Here is a 14,401-nt window from a genome sequence, read left to right as displayed (position 1 = left end):
ATGTCTATACATTTGCAATGATCAATCGAAAGAATTTAAAAAGCAATTCCATTCACAACAGCATCAAAAGGGATACTTAGGAATGAACTTAACAAAAGAAGTGTAAAACATATTCTGAAAATACTGTTGAGAGAAATTAAAGATCTAAATAATAGGACAAACACCCCTGTTCATGGATCAATAGACACTGTTAAGATGGAAATATTCCTCAAACCAATAGATTCAATGCAATCCACTTCAGAATTCTGACAGCTTTGCAGAAATTGACATACTGATTCTAAAACTTATATGGAATTGCAAGGGACTTAGAATAGCCAAAATATTCCTGAAAAAGAAAAATCACACTTCCTGACTTCAAAACTTACCTCTAAGCAATGGTAATCAAGACAGTGTGGTTCTAGAACAACAACTGATATATAGACAACAGAATAAAACTGAGAATCCAGAAATAAGCTTATACATCTATGGTCAGCTGATTTTCAAAAATGGTGCTAAGACCATTCAACAAACAGTTATGGGAAAACTGGATAGTCACATGCAAAAGAATGAAGTTGGACTTTTCACAGCATACACAAAAATTAACTCAAAATGGATCAAAGAATTAAATTTAAGAGCTAAAACTACAAAACTCCTAGGAAAAAAACATAGGAGTAAATCTTCATGAACTTGGATTGGGCAAAGGATTCTCAGATATGACACCAAAAGTACAAGCAACAATGGACAAAACAGATCAATGGGACTTTATCAAAATTAAAAACTTTTGTGCTTCAAAGGACACCATCAAGAAAGTGAGACAATCCAAAGAATGAGAGAGAAGATTATCAAATATCATTTATTTGATGAGACTTGTATCTAGAATATATTGAAACCTCATACAATTCAATTAAAGAAAAAGACAATCCCAAAAAAATCAGGCAAAGGATCTGAGTAAATCTTTCTCTAAAGATTGGCAAATGGCCAATAAGCACATGAAAAGATGCTCAACGTCATTAGTCCTTAAAGAAATGAAAATAAAAACCACAATGAGATGCCATTTCATACCAACCAGGATGGCTAGAATCAAAAAATCAGATAAAAACAAATGTTGGCAAGGATGTGGAGACATTGGAAGCCTTAAACACTGCTGGTAGGAATATAAAATGGTGCAGATGTTTTGGAAAACAGTCTTGCAGCTCCTCAAAGGATTAATGTAAAGTTACCATATGACTCAGCAATTCCATTTGTACACAAATGTTTATACCAGCATTATTCATAATAGCCAAAAGGTAGAAACAACCCAAATGTCCGGCAATGGATGAATGATAAACAAAACATAATGTAACAGAATGAAATAGCACTCAATCATAAAAAGGGATGATTTACTGATACATGGTACAACATGGATAAAACTTGAAAATACACAAACTGAAAGAAGTCAATGCAAAAAACCTCGTACTATATGATTTCACTCATATGAAAGTCCAGGACAGAGAAATCTGTAGACAGAAAGTAGGTTAGTGGTTCCTTAGAGTTGCTGTGGAGGGGAACAGGGAGATGATAGCTAAAGGACCCTAATGATGAAAATGTTCTAAAACTGACTATTTTGACGGTTTGCACTATCTGTGAATACAATAAAAACCAAAGAATTCTATACATGTCATGAGTGAACTGTATATGAGTTATACCTCAATAAAGCTGTTAAAAAATCTAATGTAGTAAACTTCTGTTCCAAATGGCTTATAGAAATAATATAAAAATTAAGTGCTTACAAATTTAAAATGAGAGAAATTCATAGATTTCTAGAGAGTAATTGCTTCTTATACTTTAAATGCACTAGCTCTTTAAGATTTTTTTTTTTTCTAAACGCTTTAAGAGGGGAATAAGGGTGTTAGCTTGTAGTTTAATTAATGACCATGGTTACTAGGTTATAAGAAGCAAAAAATATCACTTTAGACAAGTTAAAATTTTAATATCTGTTACTTGTATAAAGGAGAAGTTCACGTAATATTTTTTTCCACGTAATATTTCTAATCAGGAAGACTCCTTAGACAAATTAGACATATTCATATTTTAATGTAATAATGTCTCTTTTTTTGCCTTTCCTAAATACAGAACAATAATACTGTTAACATGCTTTTTAAATCTAAATTATCTTTGAGGTTTCCATGAGAGCCACTGAGTAACCACAAAGATTTATCTTCCCACCTTATGGCAAGTAGAATACCAAAATAATTACATATTTGATCTTTTATTTATAGCAAGTAGCTTAATGACTATACAGGTTAACTAAACAAATGTCTCAAAGATCTTCCTTTCTATGAATCCAGATACCCAACAGGCTTTCTTAAGCAGATACTGTAGCAACTATCAACTTGGAATATTTCTCATTAGACTAACTCCTTCTCACTGTGCATAAGATAAGATTTGTTTTAGGGGTACTAGCTCAAATTCAGAAACTCAACATAAAAACTCAATTTTTATACCTTAGTATTTCTCTCAACCCATAGCTAAGGCTTATCTGCTTTGTTTAATAAAACAGTGATTTATTATTATTAATACATTCAAGTAAAAACAGTTGGACTAATAAAAGACCTACATATCCAATGACACACTATTTATTTAACCTAAGTGTACCTTCTTCATATGTAAAAATAGAGCTAACACCTGTCCTGTCGACCTCTTAAGATTCTTAATGAAAACCAAATGATATTAAGGAACAAGCTAATATAAATATGGAAGTCTGATATAAGACAGAGAGGGCATTACAAATCAGTGGGGGGAAATTCACTACTCAATGAACTGTTTAGATAGTATGCACTATAATGACATTCACTAATGTATTTTAGAGCACTCTATCATTTATTTCAATACATCCCCACCACCTGCAGTTTCTCACAAATATGTATTAAGTATTTTTTTAATGAATGAATGAGTGAATGCTCTATCAAAAGGCAAAAATGCATAAGAACAATACTTACCTCAGTAGGTTGTCAGGACTGATGAGAATTCATTGAAAGCATCTAGTGAATACTTGATACATAGTAAGCACTAAAATATGTTAACTATTATCATCTCATGGGGAAAAGAATTAAGATGTATTCCTGATTATTGTAATTATATTAACCTCATTTAAAAGAAAGCAACTCAAACGATACACTTAAAAATGATTAAGATGATAAATTTTATGTTATATGTTTTTATCACAATTTTAAAAAAGGAAGGGATTGTTAGGCGACAATAATGTTTACCTTATTAAATTTATCACTCACACCCCATGTGCTATATATTATTCCCCATTTTAATATGAGGAAACATTCAGAGTACTATTTTGCCTGAGGTGTCACCCAGCTAATGGCAGAGCATGGATTTACTAGCAGGTCTGTCAGACTGCAGACTCGTTTATGCTAACATTGCCTCTATATACATGATTAAGTAACATAGACAAATTATTAAATGCCAAACAAAAATAACTACATTGTACACATAAGAGACATTATTACCCAGAAGGATTAAGGTTTTTCTTCTCAGCTGGGTCTGCCTCACCGCTTTCCAATGGCTCATTCTGGGAACAACCAGAATCTTTAGCATTTAAAACCTTCTGTGCTCTTGAGCTGCCTTCATTAGCTCTCTTCTGCCTTTTAAATGGAATAGTTTTTTTCCCAGTATTCTGAGATGATTGGTTTGTTTTTTCAGCAGGTTTTTGTCTACTGTTATGATACAATGACAATTCATTTCTTACTGAAGAATTGCTAGAAAAAGGACCTAAAGGATTAAATGATAACCTAAAGTTAGTATAATGTTTGATTATTTGGCTCACTAAAATACCAACATGATTTATATTTTACATGTAAACACACACACCCCAATCTCATAGGCTATATTTGTTTTCTTTTTTTTAAGATTTTTTTTGATGTGGACCATTTTTAAAGTCTTTATTGAATTTGTTACAATATTGCTTCTGTTTTATGTTTTGGTTTTTTTGGCCCCGAGGCATGTGGGATCTTAGCTCCCCGACCAGGGATCGAACCTGCACCCCCTATGCTGGAAGGCAAAGTCTCAACCACTGGACTACCAGGGAAGTCCCTCACAGGCTATATTTGTTTTCAAGTTAAATTCATAAACTATGCAGCTCTTCAGTTTATAGATACATGTACCAAACCTTTTAAATTTATCACGAGTTTCCAAAACCATCCTCTCTGGCTCTGCCCACTACTCTTCTAGTCATCCTTAAGATCCTGGTATTTCCCCAGGGTCCCAGCTTCATCTTCTCACTCTATGTACCTTCTCTGAGAGACCTATCAACCCATAACTTTAATTACTATCTACATGCTGATATCTATAATATTCACCTACCACTCTCCCCCAGATCTGCCACTCTGGTTTTATTTCCTATCTTAATGAAAAGTATAACTAACTACCCAGATGCCTAAATCAGAAATCTGAGTCATCCAAGACTCCTGTCCCTATCCACAAGCAATCCCTAAATCCTGTCATTTTACTTTTTTTAAATGTCTCTCAAATCCTCTTCTTTTAAGCTCTGCTGCCTGTCATTAGCAGGGACTTTTATCATTTCTTATCTGGATCATTAAAACAGCCTCTTAACTGATCTCCTTTCTCTAGCCTTGCCATTCTTCAATCCATCCTTCACACTGCTTCAAGAATCATCCTTGGAAAACACAAACTGAATCATTACAATCCTGGTTAAAATCTTTTCGTGATTACCTATAGTTTAAGGATCAAGTCTAAATATTTTCAATTCTAATTTATTACTACATCTAGAGTGCTTATTTCATTAATCATAACTCTCAACACTCTCCTCCAAACAGACAAATCAAAAAAAAGGCAGCAGTACTGAACTACCTGCATTTCTCCAAAACACTGATCTTAAATAGTCCCTAGACCAGCAGATCACCATCACTTGGGAATTTGTTTGAAATGCAAGTTCTCAGGCCTTACCTCAGACCTACTAACTCAAAACTTTCAGAGTAGGGTCCTATAATTTGTGTTTTAACAACTCCTCCAGATAATTCTAATGAAACAACTTAAAAGATCAAGCTCTCAGCTCCAGATCTCTACACATGCTATTTCTGCTTGAAACATTCCATCTTTTTTCCTCACCACACCCAATCACTTAGCTGACTCCTAATCCAATCTTCAGGAAGCCTTCGCTAATTCCCAAGGTTAAATTAGGTAGCTTTCTCTCAGTCCTTTGACAATGTTTATCATACATCTGATTGTTTACTTATCACTCTCTTCCAGCAAACTGGCAATCCTTAAGACCAAGATTGATGTTTTACCTATCTTTATATTCCTCATGCCTAACAGCAAGGGCAGGATTATGGTGAAGCAAGAGTAGCCTAGGGTAGAAAAAAATTTTTTCCCAGTCTTACTGGGAAAAAATTGACATATAACACTGTACAAGTTTAACGTACAGAATACAATAATTAATATATGTATATATTGCAAAATGATTATCAGAGAGTATATCTTAAAAGTTCTCATAAGGAAAAAATAAAAATTCTAACTAGGGTGTAAAATTTAAAAAGGTGTTTACTCCAAGTCACTCACACAACCCTAAGACCAACTGTCTCCTTAAATTTCCCATTCTAGGTTGCTCGTTTGCCTCATCTAGACCTGGCCCAGCCTAACACCATTCCTGCCTCACAGTGGAAACTCAATAAATGTTTCTCGACATATATGAAAAAGCAGGAGGGTCACATGTACACTACAGGTAGTAGATCAAGAGTCAAGAAATCTGGGTTCCATTATTTTCCAATTCTAGCACAAAGGTCTATAACCTTAGGGGGAACTTATGTTGCTTTTCTATGCTTCAGACTTAGTTTCGTCTTCCATCAGATGAAGGAGTTTGGTGATCTGTAAGCATTCCTCCACTTTTGTGACTCCCTACTTGATCAGCAACCCAACACGTCTCAGGACTGATACATTTCAGGTCTTTTTTGGTAAATTTTGGAGTTCCAGCATGCTTATCCAAGCTCTGTAAGATTTTTATTAATCCATATATTTACACGTTCACTGACCACAGTAGTTTCCAGCAACGTGGGGCAAAAAGATGAGTTCTCCATAGGAGTAACAGTAGTAGTTAACATTTTAATACTAAGTATATGCCATTTAATACTTATCACAACTTAATGAGGTGGAAGTATTGGTAATCACATTTTACAGAGTGAGAAACTGAAAAAAGTAATCTCCTCAAAGAGGAGGAATCGTAATTTGAACTCAGATCTAACTCAAAAATCCAAGAAGAGCTGCACCAGAATAAACATTTCTTACTGGATTACAATTCAATAATTCGTAGCAACAAGACCTCACAGATACAGTGCCACATATGTACTAGTCTCTCACTTACTGATCTAAATGCCCCAGTCGACAGTACTTGCATATGTAAACGTTACCTTACCATATACCAATCTTTCCATGATCATCTCCTTTAAAAAATTCTACCAAAACAATAAATGTTTCATATTATACAGAAAAGAGCTGGCATAGCAGGCCTAAGAATGCTATCCTTTGAAAGGCCTGCTTGCAAAGTTAGCCCTTAGCCCTTGGGTAGCGTGTAGGCACTTGAATTTCAGGAGGGTTCCCATCATTTCATAACTGGTAAATGTGGTTTAGTGTGCCTAAACTGCTTGTGCAAAAAATATGGTTTATGACGAATACTTGCTTTTTCTTCAGGGAGCCTGGAATTTTAGGACATGCTAGGCAGGGGGTACCTAGGTGACCATCGCCAATAAAAATCTTGGGAACTAAATCGCTAATGAGCTTCCCTGATAAACATTTTACACACTTGTCAAAACTCATCGCTAGAGGAACTAAGTGCCTCCTGTATGAATGCACTGGGAGAAGACTCTTGGAAGCTTGCACACGATTTCCTTCAGACTTTGTCCATGTAACTTTTTCTCTGCTGATTTTGCTTTGTATCCTATCACTACAAAGTAACTTCAGACTTCCATTATCACCTTTCCCACTTCACTTTTACCTGATGACCCTGCTTACTATTCCACTGAGAAAACAAAAATGTTCAGAAGAGTACATTTTCACTGTGTGGCTGAACTACACTGACTCCATTTTGTCAGCTCCTTCTTAGTCCCACCCCCTTCCCCTCAGTGTGACTGAGCTTTAGCCTCCTCAAAAGGAATGTGCCCAAGCCAGATATATTCCCTATCAACTTTTATCCTTGCCTTAATCTGATATGAAAACTGGAAGAATGCCTTTACTGACTCAGATGGTTAATGGTCATGAGACCCGTGGAGGGGAGGAAAAGCCCTGGTTCCTATCTGTGCAGATGTGCTTCTTGCTAGTAGTCAGAATCTATTTTTAGCTTTGGCCCCTTTAAATCCCCCTGTACCCCTTTTGGCTGTGCGGAGTGCAGCTGCGAATGCCTCTGGATCATCAACCACCTGATCCTGCCTTTACACCCAAAATAAACTTCATAATTGCACTTTATGGAGTTGCCTGGTTTTTCAGTCTCAAAGTTCCTTCTCAGTTCGGAGGATATTATTCAAAGTCTCCACTGCCCAACATTTACCTTCGCACCATCAACTCTACCAACCTACTTCTAAGTGTCGCCATATACCCTGCCTTTCCTCTTTTATATGATATACTGTCCTTGCTCCTGTCTAGAGCTAACCCTTTTACGATGGACTGGACCACACCCTACTCCTTGCCTACACAAGGACTGTGATCCTATATTTATCCTCTACCTTTCTACAAGGTCGTTTTAATGAGCAGATAAGCTGATGTAGTATCTTGCATATTAAAAGAGAGACACCTTCCCTTGACCCCATATCTGCTGTGTCCCTTTATCTTACTGTCTTTCCTACCTCACTTCCTACACTCCCTTGAACCCCACCTCCAAATCAGGCTTTTGGTCTCATCGTTCTACAGAAACAATTTTTATCAAGGTGACCAACAAACTCCAGTTGCCCAAACCATACTGTCAAGTCTTAGCTCTCATCTAATTCAGGCTATGAGCAGTATTTAAAATAGTTCATCACCCAATACTTAAAATGTTTTCATTACTTCACTTCCATAACCCTAAGTTCTCCTCATTTTCCTTTAATCTCACTAACTGCTCCTTTTCAGTCCTTTTGATGGATCTTCCTTTCTCTTCCCTACTCCTAACATTGGAGTCTCCCAGGACTCAATTATTAGCTTTCTTTCTTCTCCAAGTATAGTCTATTACTAGATGATTTCAAGTAGTCCTGAAGTTTTAACGATCACCTCTATATTGATAACTCCCTAATTACATGTCCTCCCAGATCTTTCCCCCCAACTTTAGACTCATTTTATCAAGCTATCTCCTCAGTATATCTACTTCGATATCTAATTAACATATTACAACCTAAAATCTTGATATCCTTCCCAAATCTGCCTCTCTCATCTCAGTAAACCTTTCCTCACCTCAGCAAACAGTAGATCCATTCTTTTGCTTGTCCAGGCAGAAAAATCTGAATCATCCTTGATGCCAGCTCTCACTCCAATTCATCAGTACTTTCTGTGAGTTACCTTCAAAAATATCCTGAATCCAACCATTTCCATTCTCTTCCCTCCAACCACCTCCTAACTACCCTCCATGCTTCCACTTTTGCCCAGTCCTAGTTCCCTCCCTACATTGCAGTAAAAATAATCCTTTTAAAAGATAAGTCAATCAGGTCACTTTATTGCTTAAAATTGTCCAGTAGCTTCCCAATACACTTTGTCTAAACTCATTATCACAGCCTGCTTCTCTGACTTCATCTGCCCTGGCTTACTCTCTTCTTCAGCCATACTGACTTTTTGACATTCCTCAAGCTTTTCCAGCATGGTCCATCAGTACTTTTATTATACTAATACTGTTCCCTTGGTCTGGAATGCTCCACACCAAATTATTTACATGGCTCCCTCCTTCACTTTATTCATACATGTGCTCTGAAAGATCCTAATCAACTCTTACTGCTACCTTTTACAAAAACAATATTCTGCTCCATTCTCCTATCTACTCCCAGTTCTGCCATTTACTTCCCAACTCTAATCTTTATGTGCCTTGTTTTTCTCAATTACCCATCACTGAATGAATTATATATCTATATTGTTGATCTTCCTCCAGTAGAATGTAAGTCCTATAAGAGCAGCAATTTTTCATTTTTGGTTTTATTCTTCCACAGCTGTATCCCTGTATCTAGAATACTGTATATGGTAAAGCCTCATAAATATCTTTATAATTAATTGATTTAATATTTCTATTGATGATCCAATTTAAATTTTTCCTCATGAGATTTTTCTCAAGAGAATGGGAGTATAAATCAAACACAGAGGCTCTTATAGAATGAACATAATTTAAATAAAAATACTTACTCTGCTCTGATTTTACCACCCACCAATTAGATGGATGTCTGGAAATTCTTCGACTTCTTGTGACAGTTGAAGTCAATTCTTCAGGTACAATTTTGTTCTTCTTGGACCCATCTGAAAAACGCTTCTTTTTGCATTTCTTATCTTTCTTCTGATTCTCTGCATGAGGAACATTGGTGCTACCTTTCTTGCTTCCTAAAATAAAGAATAAAATCAATTCAAAATCTACCGCACCAAAGAATATTCAGAAAACCAGAGCAGATTATTAAAAAAACCCTCTCAATTATAGGAACTTCTTGAATTTATTCTGTGGGCTTCTTTTCATCTCTATTTTTTAAAAGTCACATGTTCTCAATAAAATCTACAACTTTCTGTCAGTTAAATGCAAACTTTTCACATTGCTTGATAAGTAACATATACTCCTGAATCAAAAAAAAAAAAAAGCATACTCTGAAAAGGAAAAATGAAATATATGACTCCTTCCACTACTAAAGTCCCATGTGAAAAAAGGTTAACTACTGCTTTTCTTTTTTAAAATAATTCATGATTTTTGTCAATCTAATTTATGGAAGAGAATATTTTAAGGAAGTTTTCAATAAAGAGATCTTTCCTATATGAAGGAAAAAAGATTGTTTCTTTAAACAGAATTTAAAGAGGAAAAAGAATTTTTAAAACAATGAATATGGCAAGCAACAAAAAGCTAATGAAAAGGTTTGGCGCCAGTAGTAACTTCATTTTACTACAAAAGCAGGTAGATAAGAAAAGATCTAAGAAAAGGGACAGGTAAATTCTAGTTTTGTTTTTGAGACTGACAACCAGGAAGAAAGGGAAATCAGAGAAATAGAAGCTATTTTAATACAAATATTGCATCTAAAAGATGTACAACCACCAAAATGAGTTTAAAAATGGAATTTTTCTTTTTTTCAGAAGGAGATTTAAACATTAGATGTTAGTAGATGTAATGAAAAATTTTCTTGACCAGTGAGTAAATCAAGAAACCAGCATTTTTAAGTTTCTGACACAAAGATTTCTATGAGATCCAAAGAAGGAGTTAAAATCATATCAAGTAGGAAACTCATAGAGTAAATGAACTGCATAAAAGTATATAAGACCAGGGGCAGTGGCCAAGATGGTGGAGTAGGAAGACCCTGAGCTCACCTCCTCCCACAGGCACACTAAAATTACAACTATTTACAGAGCAACTATTGATGAGAACAATGTGAAGGCTAGCAGAAAAGACCTTCCACAACAAAAGATATAAAGAAGGAACCACAATAAGACAGGCAGAGATAAGGGAGAGTCAAGACCCAGGGTGGGCAACCTACAAACAGGAGGATAATTACAATTGCATGGTTTTTTCCAGGCAGCCACAGGCCTGAGCCCCACACTGGGCTCCCCTGACTAGGGTTCCTGTACCAGGAAGACAAGCCTCCCAAAGTTTGGCTTTGAAGGCCAGTGAGGCTTACTTTCACAAGAACCTGAGGGCTACAGGAAATACATACTCCACTCTTAACAGGCAAAGGCACTGTAATTAAAATGGCAAAATCTCAAATACTCCAAGGCCCAGGGCAGAAGCAGTAATTTGAAAGAAGCCTGTGTCAGAACCACCTGCTGATCTTGGAGACCCTCCCAGAGAGGCAGGAGGCAACTGGAGCTCACCCTGGGGACACAGACACTGGTTGCAGTCATTTTGGGGAGATTGTTCTATCACAAGGACACTGCTGTTGGCAAGCGCAATTTTGGAATCCTCTCTCTAGCTTATTAGTGCCAGAACCCAGATCCTCCCACCAGCTGGTTGGCACCGGTCCTGGGACGCCCGAGGCCAAGAAGCTAGCCTAGTGGGGACCCAGCCCTACTCACCAGTGAGCCAGCACTATCCCCTGGACCCCTGGGACCCCACAGCCAACCACCAGGACTCAGCCCTACCCACCATCAGGCTGACACCAGCTCCAGGAATCCCAGGGCCCTACAGCCAAAAATCCCAGGACCCAGATCTGCTCACCAGTGAATTTACACCAGCTCCAGGACACCCTGGGCCTCACAGCCACCCATGTCAGGAACAGGTCCTGCCCACCAGCAGACAACATCAACCCCAGGAACCACCTCCCCAGGCCACAGCCCTGCACACCAGCAGGCCAACACTAGCTCCAAGACCGCCAGCACCACATCCAGCCACCCCAGGACCTGGCTCTGCCCACCAGCAGCCAGCAGCCTCCACATTATGCAGGGCCAGAAAACCAACCAGATGGGGGCAAGCCTGCCTACCAGTGCACCCACAGTAATCAACCTGCCACAACTGAAGGGCCAACTCAGCCCACACAGGGCACCCCGAAAGCATATAGCTTTGATGACCAGAGGGCAGGTCACTGCTGGGCACCCACTGGACATCTCATAAGGAAGGCCACTTCCCCAAGATTGGAACTGTAACCAACCTACTAAACACATAGAAATAAAAAGAGAATTAGGCAAAATGAGGTGACAGAGGAATATGTTCCAAACAAAGGAACAAGATAAAGCCCTAGAAGAACTAAATGAAATGGAGTTAACCCATTTACCCAATAAAAAGTTCAAGATAATGATCTTAATAAAGATGCTCAAAGAACTAGGGAGAATGGATGAACACAGTGAGAAATTAGAAGTTTCTAACAAAGACTTAGAAATTATAAAGAAGAACCAAACAGAGCTGAAGAAATACAATAACTAAAACTAAAAATATACTGGAAAGAATCAACAGCAGATAGATGCTACAGAGGTATGGATCAGTGAACTGTAAGACAGAGTAGTGGAAATCATTCAAGCTGAAGAGAAAAAAGAAAAAATAAAAAGAAATGAGAACAGTTTAAGAGATATGTGGGACAAAAACATCAAGCGTACTACCATTCACATTATAAAGGTCCCAGAAAAAGAGAGAGAAAAGGGGCGGAGAACATATTTGAAGACATAATAACTGAAAAGTTCCCTAATGAGGTAAAAGAAACAAACGGTCAGGTTCAGGAAGCACAGAGAGTCCCAAACAAGATCAACCCAAAGAGGACCACAGTAACACACAATGAAATTAAAATGGCATATGACCCAGCAATCCCACTTCTGGGCATATACCCAAACAATTATAGTTTAATTAGAAAAGATACATGAACCCCTATGTTCACAGCAGCACTATTTACAATAGCCAAGGCATGGAAACAACCTAAATGTTCACTGAAAGATGAATGGATAAAGATGTTATATACATATGGAATAGAATATTAGTCATAAAAAAGAATGAAATAATGCCATCTGCAGCAACATGGATGGACCTAGAGATTATCATACTAAGTGAAGTCAGAAAGAGAAAGACAAATACCACATGATATCACTTCTACGTGAATCTAAAATACAACACAAATGAACTATCTATGAAACAGAAATAGACTCACAGACATAGCGAACAGACTTGTGGTTGCCAAGGGGGAGGGGGAGGGGGAGTGGGGAGGGAAGGACTGGGAGCTTGGGATTAGCAGATGCAACCTATTATATATAGGATGGATAAACAAGGACCTACTGTATAGCACAGGGAACTATATTCAATATCCTGTGATAAACCATAATAGAAAAGAATATGAAAAGAATGTATATATGTATAACTGAGTCACTGTGCTGTAGAGCAGAAAGTAACACAACATTGTAAATCAACTATTCGTCAATAAATTTTTTTTTAAAATAAGTTAAAATGGCAAAAAAAAAAAAAAAGATTAAAAAGAGAATATTAAGAGCAGCAAGGGAAAAGCAACTAGTTACATACAAGGGCACTTCCATAAGGCTACTGGCTGACTTTTCAGCAGAAATTCTGCAGGCCAGAAGGGAGTAGCACAATATATTTAAAGTGACAAAAGGGGAAAAACCTACAAACAAGACTATCCGGCAAGGCTATCATTCAGAGTTGAAAGAGAGATCAAAAGTTTTATAGACAAGCAAAATCTAAACGAGTTCAGCACCATGAAACCAGGTTTATAAAAAGTGTTAAAGGGACTTTAAGTAGAAAAGGCCACAACTAGGAATATAAAAATCATGAAAGGAAAAATCTCATTGGTAAAGGCAAATATACAGCAAAGGTAGTAGATCAACCACGTATAAACTTAGTAGAAAGGTTAAAGGACAAAAGTAGTAAGTCGTCTATATCCACGAGTAGTTAAGGGATAAATAAAACATGATGTATATACGATGTCAAAAAATTTTAAGCATGGTAAATAGGGGGTAAAATGCAGGGTTGTTAAAATGCGTTCAAACTTAAGAGATCAGCAACTTAAAATAATCATGTAATACATATAGATTGCTATATATAAACTCCATGCTAACCACAAGCCAAAAAGCCATAACAGACATATACACAAAAAGGAAAAAAGAATCCAAACATAACACTAAAGGTAGACATCAAATCACAAGGAAAGAGAGCAAAAGAAGGAACAAAAAATAACTACAAAACTATTAACAGAATGGCAATAAATAAATACCTATTAATAATTACTTTAAATGTAAATAGACTAAATGCTCCAATCAAAAGAAATAAGAGTGACTGAAAAATAAGACCCATATAGATGCTACCTACAAGAGACTCACTTCAGATCTAAAGACACACACAGACTGAAAGTGAGGGAATGGTATTCCATGCAAATCAAAAGGAAGCTGGGGTAGCAATACTTATTTCAGACAAAACAGACTTTAAAACAAAAACTCTAACAAGAAACAAAGAAGGACATTATATAATAATTAAGGGATCAATCCAAGGAGAAGATATAACAATTGTAAATATATATGCATCCAACATTGGAGCACTTAAATATATAAAGCAAATACTAACAGATATAAAGGGAGAAACTGACAGTAAAAATAATAGTAGGGAACTGTAAACCCCACTTACATCAATGGACAGATCATCCAGACAGAAAATCAACAAGAAAACACTGGCCTTAAATGACATATTAAATCAGATGGAATTAAAAGATATATACAGAACATTCCATCCAAATTTTGCGTGCCCATGGAACATTCTGCAGGCTGGATCACACAGTAGGCCACAAAACAAGTCTCAGTA

General features: G+C 36.8%; 1 protein-coding gene across 3 annotated transcripts in view; it reads right to left on the bottom strand.

Moving 5' to 3' along the window:
* CENPC (centromere protein C) overlaps positions 1-14,401 on the bottom strand; it is an 89,426-nt gene that overhangs the window by 29,726 nt on the left and 45,299 nt on the right. For all 3 annotated transcript variants that reach the window (XM_068542866.1, XM_068542868.1, XM_068542869.1), the window contains exons 9-10: positions 9,334-9,525; positions 3,480-3,741 (exon numbers count right to left, since the gene is read on the bottom strand). In XM_068542866.1, coding sequence (XP_068398967.1) covers positions 3,480-3,741; positions 9,334-9,525 — 454 coding nt within the window. The remainder of the gene's footprint in view (positions 1-3,479; positions 3,742-9,333; positions 9,526-14,401) is intronic.

The sequence above is a fragment of the Eschrichtius robustus genome, chromosome 4, assembly GCF_028021215.1.
Source record: "Eschrichtius robustus isolate mEscRob2 chromosome 4, mEscRob2.pri, whole genome shotgun sequence".
Taxonomy (NCBI): domain Eukaryota; kingdom Metazoa; phylum Chordata; class Mammalia; order Artiodactyla; family Eschrichtiidae; genus Eschrichtius; species Eschrichtius robustus.
The sequence above is the reverse complement of the archived record's forward strand: the minus strand, read 5'-3'. Positions and strand labels throughout refer to the sequence as shown.